Raw genomic sequence first — 20,716 nt, forward strand, 5'->3', positions numbered from 1 at the left:
TATCAATCTAGAAAAATAACATAGGTAGACCACGCACTTAATCAGCAAAACAAAACTTCTAAAACCCTAAAACCTAAAAATGCTATCTAGCTTGATGTATGTCATTGAGGGAAGGGGGAGTGTTGCAGTAGTGCTATGGGTTTAGGTGGAGTCTGAAGAGGTGAGTCTTCAGTCCGCGGCGAAAGCTAGGGAGTGAGTCTGTAGTTCTAAGTGGCAAGTGCGACAGGGAGTTTATTCCACAGTTTGGGGGCCAGGAGGGCAAATTGTCTAGGACGAGTGGATTTTTGTCCTGGGGTTTTTAGCGATGGTTCTGTCAGCATCCCTGTGTTGGCTGATCTGAGTGAATGGGTGGGGATGTAGGGTTTGATCAGGTTTTGGAGGTATGGAGGAGCCATACCTTTGGCTGCTTTGAAGGTCAGCATCAGTGTTGTTTTGTATTCAGTGCGGGCCGCAACCGGGAGCCAGTGGAGGCTGCGGAGAAGGGGGGAGACGTGAGAATTTTGGCTGGTTGTGCCACGGCATTTTGGATCAGTTGGAGAGGATTAAGTGCACATTCCGGGGGAGCCAGTGAGGAGAGTTACAATAGTCAAGTTTTGATATGACAGATGTCTGGATGAGGAGCTGGGCTGACTCCTGGGTGAGGAAAGGTCTGATTTTACGGATGCTATAGAGTGTGAACCTACAGGACCGGGTGACTGATGCAATGTGTGCCTTGAATGATAGCTGGCTGTCCAGGACCACACCAAGGTTTCTAGCAGTTGGAACCAAAGTCACCAATGCATTGTCTATGGAAATAGTGAGATCTTGCATGGGGCAAGACTTAGCTGGGAAGAAGAGTAGCTCCGTCTTGTCCGGGTTCAGCTTGAGGTGGTGGGCTGACATCCACTGTGAGATGTCGGCCAGACATGCAGCGATGCGTTCTTCCACCTGGGTGGCAGAAGGGGGGAAGGACAAAAACAGTTGAGTGTCATAATGTAAAGTGCCTTGGATAAAGACGCTATATAAATGCACCATGAAAAACCTTTAATTCTCCTTTATTTAACCCATTAAGACCTGCAACGCATCTGTGTCTCGTTAGACTTGAGCCACTTAAACCATTATTTAATGTTTTAGCATTACAAAAAAGGTACAAAATGCCTCAGATCACGAAGACAGCATCCGATTGCCGTGAAACTTTGTACACATATTCCCACTATAGGCCAAGGCTGCAATGCCACCTTTTTAATCATGTCACAATGGCGTTAAACAAGACAAGACAAATTCACAGCTAGAACTCTTGAACTGTAGTGTAGGTCATACAATCAACATTTTTGAAGTTCAGTCACGCCAGAGAGACTCTGACTCAGAGTAGACCCGCTGCTCCTACACATGGAAAGGAGTCAGCTTAGGTGGTTCAGGCATGTATGGATGCCCTCTTCTAGGAAGGTCCTCGATGCACGTCCCACTGGGAGGATGGCATGGGCATGGGCGTCATTTGGGTATGGCAGGGGTATGCAGCTGCCATACCCTGGGTTCAGGGGGAAAATAAAAGTTACTTTTAAATATACATCCATGAATGTCTCTTTGTCTATCTGTGCTGGTTATTATGCAGTAAAATAACTACAAATGCAAAATCTAACAATGGTCACTTTACTTTTTCATCCTCCACACTTGTATTCTCCCCATTTTGACAGCATGGTATATTCCCAGGTTCCGCAGGTCAGCTGCACAGGTGCAATGCATTATTGTTAATTGTGGCACGTTTACTAACATGCCAAGTTTAGCTGCACTTGAACAACCGTTCCAGGCTGCCATATCCAGCCCAAGAAACTGTAGAAACGGGGGGAAACAAATAAAATGTACTTCTTAAAATAAATGTATCATGCATGTTGCTAAGGTATGGTGTCTTGCACACGCGCCATACCTTAGCTGTTTCTGAACTGACGCCACTGCATGGCAGACCAAAGACCACACTGGCCTGGGAACACCTGGGGCTCCCCGAGGGGGAAGTGTATAACGTTGCTCAGGATAAGGAACACCTGGGGCTCCCCGAGGGGGTAGTGTATAACGTTGCTCAGGATAAGGAACACCTGGGGCTCCCCGAGGGGGTAGTGTATAACGTTGCTCAGGATAAGGAACACCTGGGGCTCCCCGAGGGGGAAGTGTATAACGTTGCTCAGGATAAGGAACACCTGGGGCTCCCCGAGGGGGAAGTGTATAACGTTGCTCAGGATAAGGAACACCTGGGGCTCCCCGAGGGGGAAGTGTATAACGTTGCTCAGGATAAGGAACACCTGGGGCTCCCCGAGGGGGAAGTGTATAACGTTGCTCAGGATAAGGAACACCTGGGGCTCCCCGAGGGGGAAGTGTATAACGTTGCTCAGGATAAGGAACACCTGGGGCTCCCCGAGGGGGAAGTGTATAACGTTGCTCAGGATAAGGAACTCTCAAAATCTCAGTTGGAACTGTTACCCCCGCAACCTGATTCCAGATAAGCGGTTGAAGATGGATGGATGGAGTCCCAAATGTATTTCAGCCTCCTAGTGCTGCCATAACAGTCCCATAAGACAGTCAGGGCAGAGATTCTGTCCTGACCATCGGCCTAGCACAGAGAAAGATTGACAGCTCACCTTAAAAATAAAATAAAACACTTTTACCAGTGACCCGAATAAATTAATACATTTAACAACTAGCCTATAGCAATAATTACTGTCACAATATAGAGCTATTTCTTTTTTATGTTTATTCCGATACTATGTAGTATGCTGACAAATGTGTCTATGGACATTTTGACCAGATGCTGTCCTATTTCATATCAGTATAAAGATAATTAGAAGTAGATATCGCGTTCAGGGTTCCAAATGTGTGTTTATTTAATAATTTGATTGCTATCATATTTGATTATTTATTATAGGATTTTGGGTCGGCTAGTGGGAGTGCCAGGTAGTGTTACCTATCATAACGTGTTCCCCGTCAGAATGTGTCCTATCATAATGTGTTACCTATCATAAAGCGTTACCTATCATAATGTGTTCCCCGTCAGAATGTGTCCTATGTGTTACCTGTCACTGGCTGTCAGAATGTGTTCCCTGTCATAATGTGTTACCTAATGTGTTGTTCCCTGTCAGAATGTGTTACCTGTCAGAATGTGTTCCCTGTCATAATGTGTTACCTAATGTGTTGTTCCCTATCAGAATGTGTTCCCTGTCAGAATGTGTTATTGATCATAAAGTGTTCCCTATCAGAATGTGTTGTTCCCTGTCATAATGGTCATTAATGTGTTCCCTGTCAGAATGTGTTCCCTATCAGAATGTGTTCCCTATCAGAATGTGTTCCCTGTCATAATGTGTTCCCTGTCATAATGTGTTCCCTATCAGAATGTGTTCCCTATCAGAATGTGTTCCCTATCAGAATGTGTTCCCTGTCAGAATGTGTTCCCTATCAGAATGTGTTCCCTGTCAGAATGTGTTCCCTATCAGAATGTGTTCCCTATCAGAATGTGTTCCCTATCAGAATGTGTTCCCTATCAGAATGTGTTCCCTATCATAATGTGTTCCCTATCAGAATGTGTTCCCTGTCAGAATGTGTTCCCTATCAGAATGTGTTCCCTGTCATAATGTGTTACCTAATGTGTTGTTCCCTGTCAGAATGTGTTATTGATCATAAAGTGTTCCCTATCAGAATGTGTTGTTCCCTGTCATAATGTGTTCCCTGTCAGAATGTGTTCCCTATCAGAATGTGTTCCCTGTCAGAATGTGTTCCCTATCAGAATGTGTTCCCTGTCAGAATGTGTTCCCTATCAGAATGTGTTCCCTGTCATAATGTGTTCCCTATCAGAATGTGTTCCCTATCAGAATGTGTTCCCTGTCATAATGTGTTCCCTGTCATAATGTGTTCCCTATCATAATGTGTTCCCTGTCATAATGTGTTCCCTATCATAATGTGTTCCCTATCATAATGTGTTCCCTGTCATAATGTGTTCCCTATCATAATGTGTTCCCTATCATAATGTGTTCCCTGTCATAATGTGTTCCCTGTCATAATGTGTTCCCTGTCATAATGTGTTCCCTGTCATAATGTGTTCCCTGTCATAATGTGTTCCCTATCAGAATGTGTTCCCTATCAGAATGTGTTCCCTGTCATAATGTGTTCCCTATCATAATGTGTTCCCTGTCATAATGTGTTCCCTATCATAATGTGTTCCCTGTCATAATGTGTTCCCTATCATAATGTGTTCCCTATCATAATGTGTTCCCTGTCATAATGTGTTCCCTATCATAATGTGTTCCCTATCATAATGTGTTCCCTGTCATAATGTGTTCCCTGTCATAATGTGTTCCCTGTCATAATGTGTTCCCTGTCATAATGTGTTCCCTATCAGAATGTGTTCCCTGTCATAATGTGTTCCCTATCATAATGTGTTCCCTGTCATAATGTGTTCCCTATCATAATGTGTTCCCTGTCATAATGTGTTCCCTATCATAATGTGTTCCCTATCATAATGTGTTCCCTGTCATAATGTGTTCCCTATCATAATGTGTTCCCTATCATAATGTGTTCCCTGTCATAATGTGTTCCCTGTCATAATGTGTTCCCTGTCATAATGTGTTCCCTGTCATAATGTGTTCCCTGTCATAATGTGTTCCCTATCAGAATGTGTTCCCTATCAGAATGTGTTCCCTATCAGAATGTGTTCCCTGTCATAATGTGTTCCCTGTCATAATGTGTTCCCTATCAGAATGTGTTCCCTGTCATAATGTGTTCCCTATCAGAATGTGTTCCCTATCAGAATGTGTTCCCTATCAGAATGTGTTCCCTGTCATAATGTGTTCCCTGTCATAATGTGTTCCCTATCAGAATGTGTTCCCTGTCATAATGTGTTCCCTATCATAATGTGTTCCCTGTCATAATGTGTTCCCTATCAGAATGTGTTCCCTGTCAGAATGTGTTCCCTATCAGAATGTGTTCCCTGTCATAATGTGTTCCCTATCAGAATGTGTTCCCTGTCATAATGTGTTCCCTATCATAATGTGTTCCCTGTCATAATGTGTTCCCTATCATAATGTGTTCCCTGTCATAATGTGTTCCCTGTCATAATGTGTTCCCTATCATAATGTGTTCCCTATCATAATGTGTTCCCTGTCATAATGTGTTCCCTATCATAATGTGTTCCCTGTCATAATGTGTTCCCTGTCATAATGTGTTCCCTATCATAATGTGTTCCCTGTCATAATGTGTTCCCTGTCATAATGTGTTCCCTATCATAATGTGTTCCCTATCATAATGTGTTCCCTGTCAGAATGTGTTCCCTGTCATAATGTGTTCCCTGTCAGAATGTGTTCCCTGTCATAATGTGTTCCCTGTCATAATGTGTTCCCTATCAGAATGTGTTCCCTATCAGAATGTGTTCCCTATCATAATGTGTTCCCTGTCATAATGTGTTCCCTATCAGAATGTGTTCCCTATCAGAATGTGTTCCCTATCATAATGTGTTCCCTGTCATAATGTGTTCCCTATCATAATGTGTTCCCTGTCATAATGTGTTCCCTATCAGAATGTGTTCCCTGTCATAATGTGTTCCCTGTCATAATGTGTTCCCTGTCATAATGTGTTCCCTGTCATAATGTGTTCCCTATCAGAATGTGTTCCCTATCAGAATGTGTTCCCTGTCATAATGTGTTCCCTGTCATAATGTGTTCCCTGTCATAATGTGTTCCCTGTCATAATGTGTTCCCTATCAGAATGTGTTCCCTATCAGAATGTGTTCCCTATCATAATGTGTTCCCTATCAGAATGTGTTCCCTGTCATAATGTGTTCCCTATCAGAATGTGTTCCCTATCATAATGTGTTCCCTATCAGAATGTGTTCCCTATCATAATGTGTTCCCTATCAGAATGTGTTCCCTGTCATAATGTGTTCCCTGTCATAATGTGTTCCCTGTCATAATGTGTTCCCTGTCATAATGTGTTCCCTGTCAGAATGTGTTCCCTGTCATAATGTGTTCCCTATCAGAATGTGTTCCCTGTCATAATGTGTTCCCTATCAGAATGTGTTCCCTGTCATAATGTGTTCCCTGTCATAATGTGTTCCCTATCAGAATGTGTTCCCTGTCATAATGTGTTCCCTATCAGAATGTGTTCCCTATCAGAATGTGTTCCCTGTCATAATGTGTTCCCTGTCAGAATGTGTTCCCTATCAGAATGTGTTCCCTATCAGAATGTGTTCCCTGTCATAATGTGTTCCCTGTCATAATGTGTTCCCTGTCATAATGTGTTCCCTGTCATAATGTGTTCCCTGTCATAATGTGTTCCCTGTCATAATGTGTTCCCTGTCATAATGTGTTCCCTGTCATAATGTGTTCCCTGTCATAATGTGTTCCCTGTCATAATGTGTTCCCTGTCATAATGTGTTCCCTATCAGAATGTGTTCCCTGTCATAATGTGTTCCCTATCAGAATGTGTTCCCTATCAGAATGTGTTCCCTGTCATAATGTGTTCCCTGTCATAATGTGTTCCCTGTCAGAATGTGTTCCCTATCAGAATGTGTTCCCTGTCATAATGTGTTCCCTATCATAATGTGTTCCCTGTCAGAATGTGTTCCCTGTCATAATGTGTTCCCTGTCATAATGTGTTCCCTGTCAGAATGTGTTCCCTGTCAGAATGTGTTCCCTGTCAGAATGTGTTACCTGTCAGAATGTGTTACCTGTCAGAATGTGTTCCCTGTCATAATGTGTTCCCTGTCATAATGTGTTCCCTGTCAGAATGGGTTAACTATCAGAATGTGTTACCTATCAGAATGTGTTCCCTATCATAAAGTGTTACCTATCATACAGCATTACCTATCAGAATGTGTTCCCTATCATAAAGTGTTACCTATCATAAAGTGTTACCTATCATACAGCATTACCTATCATAAAGTGTTACCTATCATACAGCATTACCTATCAGAATGTGTTCCCTATCATAAAGTGTTACCTATCATAAAGTGTTACCTATCATACAGCATTACCTATCATAAAGTGTTACCTATCATACAGCATTACCTATCAGAATGTGTTCCCTATCATACAGCTATCAGAATGTGTGCTATCATAATGTGTTACCTATCATAATGTGTTCCCTGCCAGACTCATAGGTCATAATGTTCACAACAAGGAAGTCAGCCATGGTTTTAAACCATGCAGATTTAACACAGCTACTGTTTTGCATATTTATCAATTAATGTTTAAATATTGCTAAAATGGCAGTTTTATCAATTTCTAACAATTTGCTTCATATTCATGGGTTGCATTTGTAGTTCTACACCAGCCATTTTGAGGACCAACACAGGTGTTTTGATTAACGTAGAACATTGGTTCTATACCAATCAGACAAATTGAACACCTGTGTTGGTCCTAAATATGGCCGATTTAGGACTACAAATGCAACCCATGAATATGAAGCAAAAAAAAGAAGCAAAAAAAAAAAAGAAGGTAAACAATATAAATGTAATATTCTTTTTTTGACAGGGACATAATTTGTCAGACTTGTTGGCCCATATTATGCATAATATTGGAGCATGACACACACACACACACACACACACACACACACACACACACACACACACACACACACACACACACACACACACACACACACTCCCTGTCAGACCTGTTATACCATATATAATGCATAATAATAAAACAGGAGGATGGGGGAACACTTTACGACAGGGAAACCCAACCTGTCAGACCCGTTGACCAGCGTAACCCTAACCTCGCCCACCAGGCTTTCTGAGAAAAAGCCTGGTGTTCGTTCACAACAGGCCGTTTGGTTTCCGCCTAATGCGCGGAAACCTCTAGAAGAAGCGGCGTCGCTTTGATTTGGTTCCCTCCGTTTGTTTCCCCAATCTCTATTAAAATGCTCGAGTAGCCGAGTGTAGTCTTTCCAGTCGCTACGAGTTGGACTAAAATATGCATATACCAAACGATTTTTTTCAAAAGCAAAACAACTCCGCATCAAGGAGTTTATTAGGTAGGCCCTAAAAGTGTGTCCTTGAGCGCAGGGGAATATTTTGGGTTAAAACTGAATCCGGTTTGATCTTTCCGGCTAATTTGTAGTCCTTTTTACTACAACATGACGTTTTGTGGTTTCCGCTCCAGACCGGTTACAAACACGAAAAGTGAAGTGATCCCAGACTAGCGTAACCCAATGGGAAGGGGAGCACATTATGACGGGGTAACATCTGTGGCCACAACACACCGGAAGCAACGTTCCTGTAGGAAGCAGCATCTCTTTTTGCTCTGGACATTATTTTAACCTCAACCTTCTGGACTCTGTCTTTCTGTCAACGGTAAGAATATAAGAATAAATCATTATTATACTGTTATTAATTCATAACTATTAGAAATGAAACATAGCAACCCGCAGTGAGTCTGTATGTTATTCCAAACAGGGAGAGAAAGAATGGGGAAAAAAGGCTGCTAGCTTTAATGTGACGGTCTTATATCACTACCGTCATGGATGAGATTCAATCTGGTGTGGAGCACTTTAGACGTAAATCTACAAAAACGTTCACATTTCAAGAATAAAGTGCTTATTGAAGGCTCACAGATGTAATAATATGTTACGTTCAAGCAGAATTACCTGTATCTTCTTTTAGTGTTTAATAGAAGCATTTTAATCTGATCAGTCGTAATTTTCTTTGAATGTTTGAATGTATCAGAGTGCAGTACACCTCCCCAACCGATGGGGGTCGCGTAGTTGAAAGTCTATTGAGAATGGCCGCTGATCGGATTAAAATGCTTTTTATTTAACAACACGGAAGATAGGGGTAATTCTGCTTAAGCGTACAACATTGTGACATCCTTGAGCCTTCAGTAAGAACTTTATTTTTAAAAATGTGAACGTTTGTTTAGCCGTACGTTGTGAATTGTATAAACTGCCGCACAGCAGGTTGAGGTGGATCCACGACGGGACCGTCTTGTTTCAGGGCTAGGGAAAAAAGCTGCTAGCTTCCAGAGCTAGCTAAACCAGGAGCAGGAAATACCAGGAAAAACTCCTTATAAAGGATTTATTTTAATGTTTCCTCCTGCGCTATTTAATAAAGAACATTAAACATGTGAAGACCTCCTAATATGTGTATAATAATATGTATAATACATCTATAATGATGCTAAAACACATGGAATTATCTGAGGGTTTTCCACTGCAGAATTCAGACAGGTTTTTACTGTTTAATTCCTGCCATACTTCAAACAAGCATAGTTTAATCATCATGATAATGATTTATTAGTTATTAATCAGTCAGTGTTTGTTCTAGCTTTAACTGAGGACATTTTATTTTATTTTATTTAACCAACACGGAAATGAAGTGATGTTCTGGGATTCTGGGCGTGGATGCAATCTGCACTTATGTTAATATGGGCTGTAAAGTAACTAAGTACATTTACTCAAGTACTGTACTTAAGAACGATTTTGAGGTGTTACTTGAGTATTTCCAATACTTTTACTTCTACTCCACTGCATCTCGGATGCAAATATTGTACTTTTACTCCACTACATTTATTTGAAAACTTTTAGTTACTTTGCAGATATAACTTATAATATTATAAAACATACATGAACCACTTTAGCCCTATCCACCACTGGCTGTGACAGACAGACAGACAGACAGACAGACAGACAGACAGACAGACAGACAGACAGACAGACAGACAGACACCTTATATGTTTAATTCTATACAAACATCTTGGACAAAAGAAAACTAATTGTTGATGATTACAACAGTGTTTATCAATTATTCAAGGACCGCCTAATCTGAGTGTTCCATTTCACAATTCAAAGGAGCTTCATTGGCATGAGAAAACATACGTTTACATTGCCAAAGCAAGTGTCATAACATAATAAAAACAGTTGAAAATGGGGAACATATACAGTTGGAGGGGGTACAGCAGTATTGTGTAAACAGAGCTATGTGGCATTGTGTCATTTTATACATACACATACATTTATACACATACAGGGTATAAAGCTTTTGGAACAAATAGCAGCATTTATTTTCTCTGATTTAAACAGTATTCAGAAACAAATGCATTTAAAGGTATCAGCTCTGTTTATACTGTATGTGCAGTAGGTCTAGATGTTTCATACTGTATGTACAGTAGGTCTAGATGTTTCATACTGTATGTACAGTAGGTCTAGATGTTTCATACTGTATGTGCAGTAGGTCTAGATGTTTCATACTGTATGTGCAGCAGGTCTAGATGTTTCATACTGTATGTGCAGTAGGTCTAGATGTTTCATACTGTATGTGCAGTAGGTCTAGATGTTTCATACTGTATGTGCAGTAGGTCTAGATGTTTCATACTGTATGTGCAGTAGGTCTAGATGTTTCATACTGTATGTGCAGTAGGTCTAGATGTTTCATACTGTATGTGCAGTAGGTCTAGATGTTTCATACTGTATGTGCAGTAGGTCTAGATGTTTCATACTGTATGTGCAGCAGGTCTAGATGTTTCATACTGTATGTGCAGTAGGTCTAGATGTTTCATACTGTATGTGCAGTAGGTCTAGATGTTTCATACTGTATGTGCAGTAGGTCTAGATGTTTCATACTGTATGTGCAGTAGGTCTAGATGTTTCATACTGTATGTGCAGTAGGTCTAGATGTTTCATACTGTATGTACAGTAGGTCTAGATGTTTCATACTGTATGTGCAGCAGGTCTAGATGTTTCATACTGTATGTGCAGTAGGTCTAGATGTTTCATACTGTATGTGCAGTAGGTCTAGATGTTTCATACTGTATGTGCAGCAGGTCTAGATGTTTCATACTGTATGTGCAGTAGGTCTAGATGTTTCATACTGTATGTGCAGCAGGTCTAGATGTTTCATACTGTATGTGCAGTAGGTCTAGATGTTTCATACTGTATGTGCAGTAGGTCTAGATGTTTCATACTGTATGTGCAGTAGGTCTAGATGTTTCATACTGTATGTGCAGTAGGTCTAGATGTTTCATACTGTATGTGCAGTAGGTCTAGATGTTTCATACTGTATGTACAGTAGGTCTAGATGTTTCATACTGTATGTACAGTAGGTCTAGATGTTTCATACTGTATGTGCAGTAGGTCTAGATGTTTCATACTGTATGTGCAGTAGGTCTAGATGTTTCATACTGTATGTGCAGTAGGTCTAGATGTTTCATACTGTATGTGCAGTAGGTCTAGATGTTTCATACTGTATGTGCAGTAGGTCTAGATGTTTCATACTGTATGTGCAGTAGGTCTAGATGTTTCATACTGTATGTGCAGCAGGTCTAGATGTTTCATACTGTATGTGCAGCAGGTCTAGATGTTTCATACTGTATGTGCAGCAGGTCTAGATGTTTCATACTGTATGTGCAGTAGGTCTAGATGTTTCATACTGTATGTGCAGTAGGTCTAGATGTTTCATACTGTATGTGCAGCAGGTCTAGATGTTTCATACTGTATGTGCAGCAGGTCTAGATGTTTCATACTGTATGTGCAGTAGGTCTAGATGTTTCATACTGTATGTGCAGCAGGTCTAGATGTTTCATACTGTATGTGCAGTAGGTCTAGATGTTTCATACTGTATGTGCAGTAGGTCTAGATGTTTCATACTGTATGTGCAGCAGGTCTAGATGTTTCATACTGTATGTGCAGCAGGTCTAGATGTTTCATACTGTATGTGCAGCAGGTCTAGATGTTTCATACTGTATGTGCAGCAGGTCTAGATGTTTCATACTGTATGTGCAGTAGGTCTAGATGTTTCATACTGTATGTGCAGTAGGTCTAGATGTTTCATACTGTATGTGCAGTAGGTCTAGATGTTTCATACTGTATGTGCAGTAGGTCTAGATGTTTCATACTGTATGTGCAGTAGGTCTAGATGTTTCATACTGTATGTACAGTAGGTCTAGATGTTTCATACTGTATGTACAGTAGGTCTAGATGTTTCATACTGTATGTGCAGTAGGTCTAGATGTTTCATACTGTATGTGCAGTAGGTCTAGATGTTTCATACTGTATGTACAGTAGGTCTAGATGTTTCATACTGTATGTGCAGTAGGTCTAGATGTTTCATACTGTATGTGCAGTAGGTCTAGATGTTTCATACTGTATGTACAGTAGGTCTAGATGTTTCATACTGTATGTGCAGTAGGTCTAGATGTTTCATACTGTATGTGCAGCAGGTCTAGATGTTTCATACTGTATGTGCAGCAGGTCTAGATGTTTCATACTGTATGTGCAGCAGGTCTAGATGTTTCATACTGTATGTGCAGCAGGTCTAGATGTTTCATACTGTATGTGCAGCAGGTCTAGATGTTTCATACTGTATGTGCAGCAGGTCTAGATGTTTCATACTGTATGTGCAGCAGGTCTAGATGTTTCATACTGTATGTGCAGCAGGTCTAGATGTTTCATACTGTATGTGCAGTAGCTCTAGATGTTTCATACTGTATGTGCAGTAGCTCTAGATGTTTCATACTGTATGTGCAGTAGCTCTAGATGTTTCATACTGTATGTGCAGTAGCTCTAGATGTTTCATACTGTATGTACAGTAGGTCTAGATGTTTCATACTGTATGTGCAGTAGCTCTAGATGTTTCATACTGTATGTGCAGCAGGTCTAGATGTTTCATACTGTATGTGCAGTAGGTCTAGATGTTTCATACTGTATGTGCAGTAGGTCTAGATGTTTCATACTGTATGTGCAGTAGGTCTAGATGTTTCATACTGTATGTGCAGTAGGTCTAGATGTTTCATACTGTATGTGCAGTAGGTCTAGATGTTTCATACTGTATGTGCAGTAGCTCTAGATGTCAATCCATGGTTTATAGTCCTTAGGGTGGTTGTGTTCCATTTGTACACTCTCAGAGTTACAGAGTTGTGAGGGTCCCAGTGTGGGATCCAGATGGCCCAGGGACCCCAGAGGGTCCATTTGGTTCCATCATGTGAAACCAAGGGACCCCGGTTAGTCTCAGAAGCTGTGGAATACACTGTATTTATAAGGATCAGATGGGTGTGGCTGGGATGTGACTGACACTCTGCTCCTGTCCTGTCCTGTCCTGGGACTCTCTCTTTCCCAGGTGTTTGGCCCTGGTGGAAGTGGTTTAGAGGTTAGGTTTAGGCTTAGTGTTTGAGAGGTTAAAGGAGTTCACCCCTAAAATGATTTTTTTTCTTACTATCGATTACTAACCCCACAGAGACGTATTTTTGTGTCGCATTCCTAAGACAAAAATGTGATAACAATAAATTTACCCCCATTCATTCCGGATGGGGACCCGTTTCGAAACGGGTCACCATCCAGAATCAATGGGGGTAAATTTACTCGAATCAAATTTTTGTCTTAGGAATGTGACAAAAACCAAAACATATTATTGAACTCTACTCTCCATGGCATGAGTAATCAATAGAAAAAAAGTCATTTTGGGGGTGAACTACTCCTTTAAGGCTACAGTAGGTACAGTGTTTGTGAGGTTAAGGTTAGGATTAAGCATAGTGTTCGTGAGGGGGTCCACCTTATGTACCCCAGGTTCTATGTTCCCCACTTCCCCCTCAAAAGGGTTCTATGTTCCCCAGGTTCTATGTTCCCCACTTCCCCCTCAAAAGGGTTCTATGTTCCCCAGGTTCTATGTTCCCCACTTCCCCCTCAAAAGGGTTCTATGTTCCCCAGGTTCTATGTTCCCCACCCACCCTCTCCCAAAAAAAGGTTCTGTGTTCCCCGCCCACCCAAAAAAAGGTATAGCCTACATATGTTCCCAACTCATATGCAGGAAATGGTGGGACAGCTGGGCACTCGTGGTCAATCTTAATTTAGGTGCCCACTCGTCTAAATGCACACATGTCCCTAGTGCCCAGATGTCCCTAGTACCCAGATGTCCAGGTGCACACATGTCCCTAGTACCCAGATGTCCCTAGTGCCCAGATGTCCAGGTGCCCACTCGTCCAGATGCCCAGACATAACAAAAATATGGTGCCCAGATGTCCCTAATGCCCCCCTGTCCCACTAGCATTCATATTTTCTCCTCATGATGTTCTGCTGTGTGTATTTAGAGTTGTTATTAATAATTTGAAATGAATGTTTCCTGCATTTTTGGATGAGCAGGGAACATAGAACCTTTTTTGTGGGGGTAAGTGGGGAACATTGAACCTGGGGAACATAGGTACGGTCCCAGGTTTAAGGCTAGGTTCAGTGTTTGTGAGTAAGGGTTAAGGTTAGGTTTAGTGTTATGTTCAGTGTGTGTGAGGTGAACTGTACAGTTTGAAGTCCAGGATCAAATGAATGAATGAAGCCACGTCTGTGACTCTACTGTTGTTGTAATGTGTTTTAATGGAGACCAGATGTCTCTCATCCGTCCTCTCTCTCTCTCTCTCTCTCTCTCTCTCTCTCTCTCTCTCTCTCTCTCTCTCTCTCTCTCTCTCTCTCTGTCTCTCTCTCTCAGTGCTGAGTCAGGGCTGAGGGATCAGATCGGTACAGTCGTGTTGTTTCTTGTTCCACAGCAGAGCTGAAGCTCATGGAAACGCTCCAAAATAAAGAGCTTCCACTTACTGTACAGTGCAGTGCAGTGTACACATCAGAGCACTGCAGTCTGCTGATAGTATATTTACCAGGAGGTCAGCCTTAGATGTTCCCTCAGAAAAGGTTAGGAGTTTAAACCTGTGGTTCCAAAACGTTTTAGACTGTGGCGCAAAAGAGAAACCAGACAATCGCCCAAGACCCAAACTAGTGAAAATGGCAGATCTACAAGCAGAATTAGTCATAATCGTTAACATGTTGAAAAATGTTCATAACATTTTCGAAACTAGTGGAAATAGCAGATCTACAAGCTCACAACGCGCTGCATTGCATTCCAACGTGTTGTGAGCTTGTAGATCAGCTATTTCCACACCTCCACCTTTTCAGCTAAGTCATCAAATATGTTGGTAATTTCTTTGTATATTATTGAGGTTATGTGTCATATCTGCCATGTGCAACTTCAAAGCCTAAAAGCCAAACAGAAATGTAATTGTCAACGACAAAAACAATTAAATTAAATCGTTAATCACAATTATTTGAGTGACATAACATGTTACAACATGTCATAATAGTCCTAGGTGTTCCTGAGCATTCCTCACACATCGATGGCTTCGCTACTATTTATGTGTGTGTGTGTGTGTGTGTGTGTGTGTGTGTGTGTGTGTGTGTGTGTGTGTGTGTGTGTGTGTGTGTGTGTGTGTGTGTGTGTGTGTGTGTGTGTGTGTGTGTGTGTGTGTGTGTGTGTGTGTGTGTGTGTGTGTGTGTGTGCGCGTGCGTGCGTGCGTGCGTGCTTGTTCTCAGGTACCATGTGGAAGGCAGCAGCAGGACAGTCTGTCTCGGTGGCGGTGGACGATGGAGGAGACGACTGGGAGACGGACCCTGACTTTGAGGTACGTGTCTGATGTCTGTCCATCATGATGTCTGTCCATCATGTCTGTCCATCATGATGTCTGTCCATCATGATGTCTGTGATCACACCTCAGACATCATGAGCCATATTTCCGCCCGTGCCTTAACCCTTATCCCTAAACTACTTTGCCTTTTCTTACTATTAAAAATGTTTTTCAAAGTGGTTTTCAAAGTTTAGGGATAACGTATGGATGAACATAGAGCCTCATGTCTCCTTCCTCCATCACAACGTGTCTCTTGTTCACCACTGATGATCTTGTGTCTTTGTTGTTTTTAATATGTTATGATTTCAGCTGCCAGGGTGCTTTTACTACTGTGTGTCTGTTGTTACTATCTTACCATCTTACTTACTATCAAAACCTCCACCGACATCAATTCTCACATGGCCCTCTTCTAGCGCCACCATGAGGCCGATTCTTGCAAAACACATTTTTTGGACATTGCTCCTACAATTGTTGCCCTAAAATCACGCAAATCGGTACACAGTATGTCTACACTCATCTCATCAACATGGATCTGTCCCATATAGCGCCACCGTCAGGCAGAATTTTTCTAACACATTTTTGGACACTGCTCCTACACATTTTGGCCTAAAATCACGCTGCGACCTGACGGTCGCTTATCTCCCGATTAGGGAGTCTTACTGGTGTTCTAGTCTGAAGACTCACCTCAGCCTGTACTCCTTACCCTGGCACTGTACCTAGCCTTGATGACTTAACAAAGGCTAAAATGACATTTAGAGAGCATGTTATGTAGACAGGTGACAGGTTCATTAGTTACTGTAAGTCGCTCTGCATTAAGAGTGTTTGCTAAATGCCTACATTGTGAATTGCTGCGACCTGACACAGTTACTATCAATACCTCCACCGGCTGTCAGTCAGTCTGTCACATGTCACATCATACTTTTCCCCTTCTCACATCTCCACCACCGTTGCCCCTATCCATGCCAAACTTTGCACACACACTCCTTGACTGCCAATCCACAACCTCCACCCCTCATTTCTCACATGGCCCTCTTCTAGCGCCACCATGAGGCAGATTCTTGCAAAAAAAAAAAAAAAAAAAAAATGAACACTGCCCCTACAGATTTTGCACACATTATCTCTAAAGTCATATCATCAACATGGATCTGTCCCATTTCCCATATTCCCTCCCGATTGGCTACGATTGCCTTCTAAAGTGTGTGTATGCGAGGTGACGGTCGCTTATCTCCCGATTAGGGAGTCTTACTGGTAAATGGTTTTGTCCTGTGATGTCCACGGAACTTGTGAAATCTCCTGCGTCTTGGCCAGAGTTTACCTGCAAAAGAGAGACTGTGTCTTTGATTGATTGATTGTTTTATTAGACAAAAATGGAGAACAGTACAAGTATAGTCAATACAATAACAAATGTAGTACAGTACAAGTACAGTTAAACACCCTGCCTAAAAGGAACATCCCAAATAAGTATTTTTTACATAAAAAGTAGGAATTGAATTCCAAAAAGGTAGCACATCCAAAAATGAAAATCAGGAGGACAAAGTACTCACATGTCCACTTATTTATTGGCACACACCAAAACGGAACGCTAGAAGTATGTTTTTTACGTCAGAAGTCCTACTCAAGTCAATGTGTTTTTACTGGTGAATGTCTTGGTGAACAAGGCTATACGTGGTGTGGTATATCCTGGTCTATAGAGGGTATGCGCATGTATAAAGTGAGTGGCAAAGTGAGTTTAACGTTGTTTAATTCAATCAGATAGGACTTTTCTGTTTGGATGTATGGGCTGTCATGGCCAGACAATAGTTTTTTGACATTCAGGAGGTGTTCCCACATAACTTCCGGGTATGATGATAATGTCACTCGCATTTGATTGATTGATTGATTGATTGATTGATTGATTGAAGAATTTATTAGAAGTTTGCAATAGAAAAAAGTACAGTTTCATGACGGTACAAATCACTGGTACAAGGTCAACAAAAAGGAGATCCTAGAAAGCCAAGGCTTATTTCCACAGGAACCACACTTTAAGTAACTCATATAACATTGAAAGACAGACAGATAGAACATAATGCTTTTTCTGCCTTTGTATTTGATGTTATGCTTTTTCTGCTTTTGAAATTGATATTATCCTAGTCTAGATAAAGTACTAACATCAAATACAAAGGCAGAAATGTATTTTCAAGTCACGGGTAGCAGCCGCCTGAAGGTGACTTTTCATACCGATTTTGAAGGAGGCTAAGGATTTGCTCTCCTTTAAGGCTTGTGGAGATTCCCTCTATCGTTGTCCATTTTTCATGGTTCTTGTATCTCCTGGTTCCTGCAGAATGATATAACAGAGAAGGAGCAGCGATGGGGGGCTAAGACGGTGGCCGGCTCCGGACATCAGGAGCACATCAAGTGAGTAAACCAGGGCTAGGCAACCTTAGGCACGGTGCCAACATTGGCACAGGAGAGGGTGATCACTGGCACACTGGCAGAAGAGAGAGAGAGAGGATTCTAAAATCAAATATTGTTTTAAAACGTGGTCAATTAAATGAAGTCACCTAATTTGCAGCAAATTACATCTTGCATATAATTCTACATTCATTAAGATTCTGAACTTTGACATGGGGAGGGAGTCGGGGAGATGGGTGGGTTATTGCTAATTGAGTCTAATGATCATTATAACAATGTCCTCCTGACAATCAAAATATGTCTGAATATTTGATGGGGTGTCATTAAATGTATGTTGACAATGACGCGACAAACTGACTATCTAGAAAATAAAAACATGACGCTTCATTTCAACAAGGTTGCTGACCCCTGGAGTAAACTGTTCTGGAACTCTGAATCATCCTTATAGTGAAACCACAGGTGTAAAGAAATGGGTGAAATTAGTTTGTGTGGAAAAAAAACCTAAATGTTTTTTTTTTTGGATGGCATAGCCTCTTTAACCCATTCAGAACGGGTACACATTATTGTGTATCATTATTTTATGCTTTAACTATTGAAAAATAGCAGATATACAAGCTCACAGCACGGCACCGAGTGCCGCGCTGCAAGCTTGTAGATCTGCTATTTTTGAAAAATCTTGAAAATTAGAATTTTGACCTGATTCTATAAGTGTCTTTTGAATCCTTCTAAGGTTTTTTGGAAAACCCTATGTTTCCATGTCAGCAATCTGGTCAGCCATCGTCAAAGAAAAGGTCCTTTTCACTTAACTGGAGCTCAGTTAGTCTGTTCTTGAGAGACTACTATGTCAGTGGTTCTCAAACCTTTTCATGTGAAGGACCCCCAAAATCATATTTATTTGGCCACGGACCCACATCTCAAAATATACAGTTCCAGGGACCCCCCAGAAGCAAAATTTGAGTTACAAACGTTCGCTTTGAAAAATACATATATTCAAAGATTTGCACACATTTTCAAGCTTGCAGCGCGGCACTCGGTGCCGTGCTGTGAGCTTGTATATCTGCTATTTTTCACCGGTTAAAGCGTTCAATAATTCTAGGCCCTAAATGGGTGTCCATCCTCTCTGCTCCTGTCCACTGTGTCCTCCTGTGTCCTCTGTCTCACTGTGTCCACTGTGTCTCTCTGTCCCCCAGCATCCACCAGCTGCGTGAGAATGTGTCCACGGAGCACACGTCCCAGAAGCAGGCAGAGATGGACACCCAGCCCAAGGCCTCGCACGGATACGGGGGCAAGTTTGGAGTTCAGCAGGACCGCATGGACAAGGTGGGACCTCAGCCTAACATTAACACTACACCACAATACTTATTATAGAACCAGGGGTGTTGTTGGCTGGATTATTCATGAAGCTTTCCCGGAAGAGAAAGATCCCATGATTGGCCGTTAGTTGCGCTGTTTTCCCCCCGCGAGGTACCAAAAAGATTTATTCTCCACTGGACCCCAATCATTTTCCTCTTTGATTTCTAACCTTAATAAACATCGTCATAAATACTTTATGGTTCCTGTCGCTAGTGAAAAACTGCCTTTCAATCACCATGATATGCGTTTTGTGCAATTATGGTCCCATTTATGTTCAAATTGATGGTAAAGTTGCGGGGGGCGTGGCCAACTAAACTGATACCAGCCGGCTGTGTTCTTCTTCGTGTGCTGTATTTCGGGAGGCTCGTGCCAACGTTTTGAGGAGAATAAACTTACTCTGATAGATAAACAATGAGAAGATCATACGCGAGCACACAACAATTATAGGTGCTCACGGGGAATTCCTGGGGACCACCGACTCCTGGTGCTCCAGAACGGATGCAAAAGTGGTGGCGCCCCCAGTGGAGGACCCCCTGCCACTGCAACGCACATAAAATGCCGTAACTCGGGCTAGGAGCGTCCGGGAGAGCCGGGGCCGGTACCTATTCGTCCGCCAAGGCAACGCGGAGACCCCACCCCTCATTTCTCACATGGCCCTATTCTAGCGCCACCTTCAGGCCGATTTTTAAAACACATTTTTGGACACTGCTCCTACAGTTTTTGCCCTAAAATCACGAATATCACTACACAGCATGTCTACACTCATGTCATCAACATGGATCAGGAAGATTTGGGAAAAACTAATTTTTGCCCTATTTGTGGAGATAAGCCACCTACGGTCGCTTATCTCCCGATTAGGGAGTCTTACTGGTTAATATAAAATATTATAGAATGTAATGCCCAAAATCTCTCTGTAAAGCGCCTTAAAGGCGCTGTATAAATGCACTATTTACCATTTACATTCTGCTAGACAAGTCCATAGAGAGACAATTTTCAATTCAAAGGAGCTTTATTGGCATGAGAAAACATACATTTACATTGCCAAAGCAAGTGTCAAAACATAATAAAAACAGTTGAAAAGGGGGAACATATATACAGTTGAGGGGGTTCCGCATTGTGTAAACAGAGCTATGTCACATTGTTGATGTTTCTGCTGCTGACGTGATGTTTGTCTGTTATGTGTCTCTGTGTGAAGCATGAGTCATTCTAACATCCATCCATCTCTCTCTCTCTCTCTCTCTCTCCCTCTCTTTCTCTCTCTCAGCTGTCATTCATTGCAGCATGAATGTGTTGACCAAGCATTGTTTTATCTCCCATTGTATTGACCTGTCTGTCTGTCTGTCTGTCTGTCTGTGTGATGAGTCAAAGTCAGCATCTGCTAGTTTATGAAACGCTGCATAAGATGTTGATTTACTTTGTGCAGGCACATGCGTGAGAGTGTGTGTGTGTCCTCCCTATCCCCATCAGTGTGGGGGTCTTGCTCTAGGTATTGGGGTCTTTGGTCCATTACACTCTACACCCTCTCTAAAGGTGTCCAGCTCAGTGATTCAGTCCTGGACTCGTGTCAATCCTGTTTAGT

General features: G+C 41.9%; 1 protein-coding gene across 7 annotated transcripts in view; it reads left to right on the forward strand.

Annotated features, from left to right (window-relative positions):
- Positions 1–8,227: 8,227 nt before the first annotated feature.
- cttn (cortactin) overlaps positions 8,228–20,716 on the forward strand; it is a 44,922-nt gene continuing 32,433 nt past the window's right edge. For all 7 annotated transcript variants that reach the window (XR_013962215.1, XR_013962216.1, XR_013962217.1 and 4 more), the window contains exons 1-4: positions 8,228–8,314; positions 15,302–15,390; positions 17,714–17,787; positions 18,975–19,104. Coding sequence is in view for 1 of the 7 variants with exons in the window: in XM_080730724.1 (XP_080586850.1) it covers positions 15,307–15,390; positions 17,714–17,787; positions 18,975–19,104 (288 nt within the window). In the remaining 6 variants the exon portion in view is untranslated. The remainder of the gene's footprint in view (positions 8,315–15,301; positions 15,391–17,713; positions 17,788–18,974; positions 19,105–20,716) is intronic.

The sequence above is a fragment of the Nannobrachium achirus genome, assembly GCF_963921795.1.
Source record: "Nannobrachium achirus genome assembly, chromosome: 7".
In the NCBI taxonomy this organism is placed as follows: Eukaryota; Metazoa; Chordata; class Actinopteri; order Myctophiformes; family Myctophidae; genus Nannobrachium; species Nannobrachium achirus.